Source organism: Sinocyclocheilus anshuiensis, unplaced genomic scaffold (genome assembly GCF_001515605.1).
Source record: "Sinocyclocheilus anshuiensis isolate Anshui unplaced genomic scaffold, SAMN03320099.WGS_v1.1 scaffold1170, whole genome shotgun sequence".
Lineage (NCBI taxonomy): Eukaryota > Metazoa > Chordata > Actinopteri > Cypriniformes > Cyprinidae > Sinocyclocheilus > Sinocyclocheilus anshuiensis.
The window spans coordinates 2,297,669-2,301,436 of NW_015538055.1; the positions used below are offsets into that span (position 1 = coordinate 2,297,669).

General features: G+C 38.6%; 1 protein-coding gene across 1 annotated transcript in view; it reads right to left on the bottom strand.

Annotated features, from left to right (window-relative positions):
• The window catches only part of LOC107683414 (neurobeachin-like), a 267,384-nt gene that overhangs the window by 110,781 nt on the left and 152,835 nt on the right, over window positions 1-3,768 (bottom strand). Inside the window, exon 37 of the mRNA XM_016479471.1 lies at window positions 501-667. Coding sequence (XP_016334957.1) covers window positions 501-667 — 167 coding nt within the window. The remainder of the gene's footprint in view (window positions 1-500; window positions 668-3,768) is intronic.

Consider the following 3,768-nt stretch of genomic DNA (forward strand, 5'->3'; position numbering starts at 1 on the left):
GAGTCAGACACACACACACACACACACACACACACACACACACACACACACACACACACACACAGCCTGACCACCAGTGATCTGTCTCTGAGGATTTAGTGGTCTGGTGTGGTAATTGAGTTTGCTGACCTGTAGACCGACCCTGGTGGAGAGCAAGAAAATGACATTAAATAGGAGTCACATCAGAGGCCTGGCTGTGTGTGTTTGTGTCACAAAGGTAATAGTATAATACTCGCCTCTAAAAAGACCGTACACAGACCATGGAGAAGATACACGCTATTACAAACACTTGCACACATACACACACACACACACACACACACACACACACACACTGACAAACACAGGTGTTTCTTAAACTACAGCAACTTGTATGCCCCAGGGTTTGTTTTTTTTTGTTATATGATGGCCACATTAAATCTGTCTCCTGAAAGCTTTGTCTACAGGGCCAAAAGTGGCCACAATTGAAGAAACACCCTCACACATGCACACAGCTGTACCTCTGCGCTACTGAGCCCCAGGCTCCGTGTTTATTGGTGAGGATGTTGAGGATCTTCTGTTTCAGCTGATTGGCTGTCACATGATCACGGTGTTTGGAGGCACTGATGAGGTGATCACACATAGTCTCCTCTTCTTTTCTGTCTGCCATGTACTGTGCGCAGTTAGACTGACCGAAATATGGATGAAAGAGAGAGAGAGAGAAAAGATGTAAAAGATTAACAACTATAGTAAACATCACAATGAATCCGTATTCTGAAAACAAGAACTCAGTTGGATGAATTGAGGGACAGTTCATCCAATAATGAAGTGTCATCCTTTTCTCATCCTCATGAGTATCTGAAGTTCGTTCTTTCTCATGCAGAACACAGAAGAAGACATTTTAAAAAGGGCTTATTGTCCATATAATGAAAATCAATGAGGTCCAGTGATGTTTTGACTTTCATTCACCCCACTGACTTTCATTACAAACTAGTGCTGTCAAACGATTAATCGCGATTAATCGCATCCAAAATAAAAGTTTGTTTACATAATAAGTGTGTGTATTGTGTATATGTATTATGTCTATATAAATACATACACATGCATGTATATATTTAAGAAAAACGTTTTGTTTACATATAAAATATTAATATGCATATATAATATAAAGTATATTATATATATATATATATATATATATATATTATGTAAACAAAAACTTTTATTTTGGATGTGATTAATCTCGATTAATTAACACTATTTCAAACAGTTAAAACATTCTTCAAAACATCATCTGCAGAACAAAGTCAGTCATACAGGTTAGGAATTACGTGAGTGTGTTTTTTTTCTTCATTTTTGGACTGTTCCTTTAACCCTCTGGGGTCCGAGGGTGTTTTGGGGCCTGGAAAAGTTTTGACATGCCTAAGAACGTCCATTACTTTACCATGTCAACATACAGTGCAACATACCATTTACTTATCCTGATATTGTTCCAAACCTGAGTATGTATTTTTCTGTGGAACATTAAAGAACATATTTTAAAGAATGTCTTTTTTTTTTTTTTTTTAAGTTAGTGAGGTCTGTGTTGTTTTGGACATTGACTTTCATTATATGGCGAAAACAACTAAAACATTCCTCAAAACATCTTCTTTTGTGCTCTGCAGAAGAAAAAGTCTTAGAGGTTTGGAAAGACATGAGGGTTTTTTCATTTTTGGATGAACTGTCCCTTTAAGAACAAAGAATGTTTTCCATTACTTTACCATGTCAATATACAACATATATCATATTTACCACTTACTTTCCCATTTACTCATCCTCACGTTGTTCGAAACCTAAATGATGTTCTCACTTCTGTGGAACACAAAAGAAGATATTTTACAGAATGTCTCAGAATTTTTATTTTTTGTCCATACAGTGAAAGTTTATAAGGTCCTGTGTTGTTTTGGACCCCACTGACTTTCATCATATGGACAAAAACAGCTGAAACATTCCTCAAAACATCATTTTTTTGTGTTCTGCAGAAGAACTTTCAGAAGAACAAGGTTTGGGATGACATGAGTGTGAGTTTGGGTTAACCGTCCCTTTAAAGGGGATATCGGATGCCCATTTTCCACAAGTTGGTATGATTCTTTAGGGTCTTTATGAAATGTCTGCAACATACTTTGGTTAAAATGCCTCAATGGTCGTGTAAAACAACACCCTTTTGACCTAGTAAAAAACAGCTCTGTTTACAGCGGCCCATTTCAGTGCATGTCTCTTTAAATGATAATGAGCTACTGCTCACTCCACCCCTCTCTTCCATTTGTTTTTGTGTATTTGGTGGCACATTACCATCAAAAACAAAACTAATCTACTGCAGCCTCAGTGGCTCTGATGTTGGGAAAATGAAGACTTCACTTTTACATTCAACTACAAAACACCTGCATTGCTCGCGAGACATTGCTGTCGCTACAGCAGCTTGAGCGCGGAGAAATTGGCAGACCGCGTACAACTTGCTGAGGGTGGAAATATGCTAATATGGGACAGTCCGTCAGTGGTTGTGGGTGGGGCCTAAGCGGTATGATGTCATACTGCTCAGAAAATCAAAACGGCTTGATAATGTTCTTTTGGGGCTGAAAAAATATATGCAAAGTGAATTTTGCATCTGATGTCCCCTTTAAGAACCAAGAATTTCTTCCATTACCTTGTCAGCATAATACATATATTGTAGTACTTTTTCTTTGGGGTTGTAAAGGCCCTTAAAATTATTTGATGGCATAGACACTACCAGATAAGAACAAAACTTGAAATGAATTGAGCTGGACGATAACACTATTGTCTTTTGTAGAGCTGCTTTATAGCTGAATAGAATACTGAACTGAATTGAATCAACACTGAAATGGCTTGAGCTGAATAACACCACTGTTGAATTCTGAAGAGCCGCTTACAAACAAACTGAACTTGTTTTATAATTAAACTTTATTTACTGAACTGTCATAGCAGAATTTTAATTTGTCTCATATTTGAAGAATTCTGCATCATTGATTCTGTTATTACTGTGAAGGTGCATCTGTGTTGTATAAAGCACTATAACTTTAAAGTTCACTTTTTACACAGACAGAAGCTACAAACAGGCACTATAAACAGCACTGAGACTAAAAGGTCTCTCAGACTAAGGGTGACATGAAGCAGCCCGCTGACTTTATCTTCCCCGCTACAATAAGATTGTCTTCCCACGTGGACCCCGGGGGGGATCTCTTGCTAATATTCAAAATCGAATTTGCTAACACAAGCTGGTGGGGTGCAAGGGAACAGAGAGGAGGGGTGAGAGCAAGTAATTGAATTTCCTTCCTTATATTTGAATTCTGTCAGATATTATACCTCGACATATTCTTCAAACGGCCGATAACTCAATCTCCCGGCGTCATCTCTCCTTACCATGCGCCGCGCTGACAAATATCAAACGTTATTTATCACTTCAAGGGAGGATATGAGGGTTGAAACTGACACCAGCTTAATTGTAAAAATATCTTATCTGCTTACAGAATCTTCAATCTGTAGACGGAGGTAATAAAGAAGAGGAGGAACGAAAACCGTGCACCCATCCTTCTCCAGGACTTGATGGGCAAGACGACGTCTTTGGTTAGCTGTGACATCGCCTATCTAGAGCCTGCTGCTTTTTATCTAGCAGGTCAAGGATCCTCAAGAGCAGTATATAAAACAACCGTCTCAGACAGGCTGCGCGTTGCAGATAGGAAGCTCATCACTCCATCACTTCATGTACTCGTGCGTCTATGTGAAAGAGTGTGT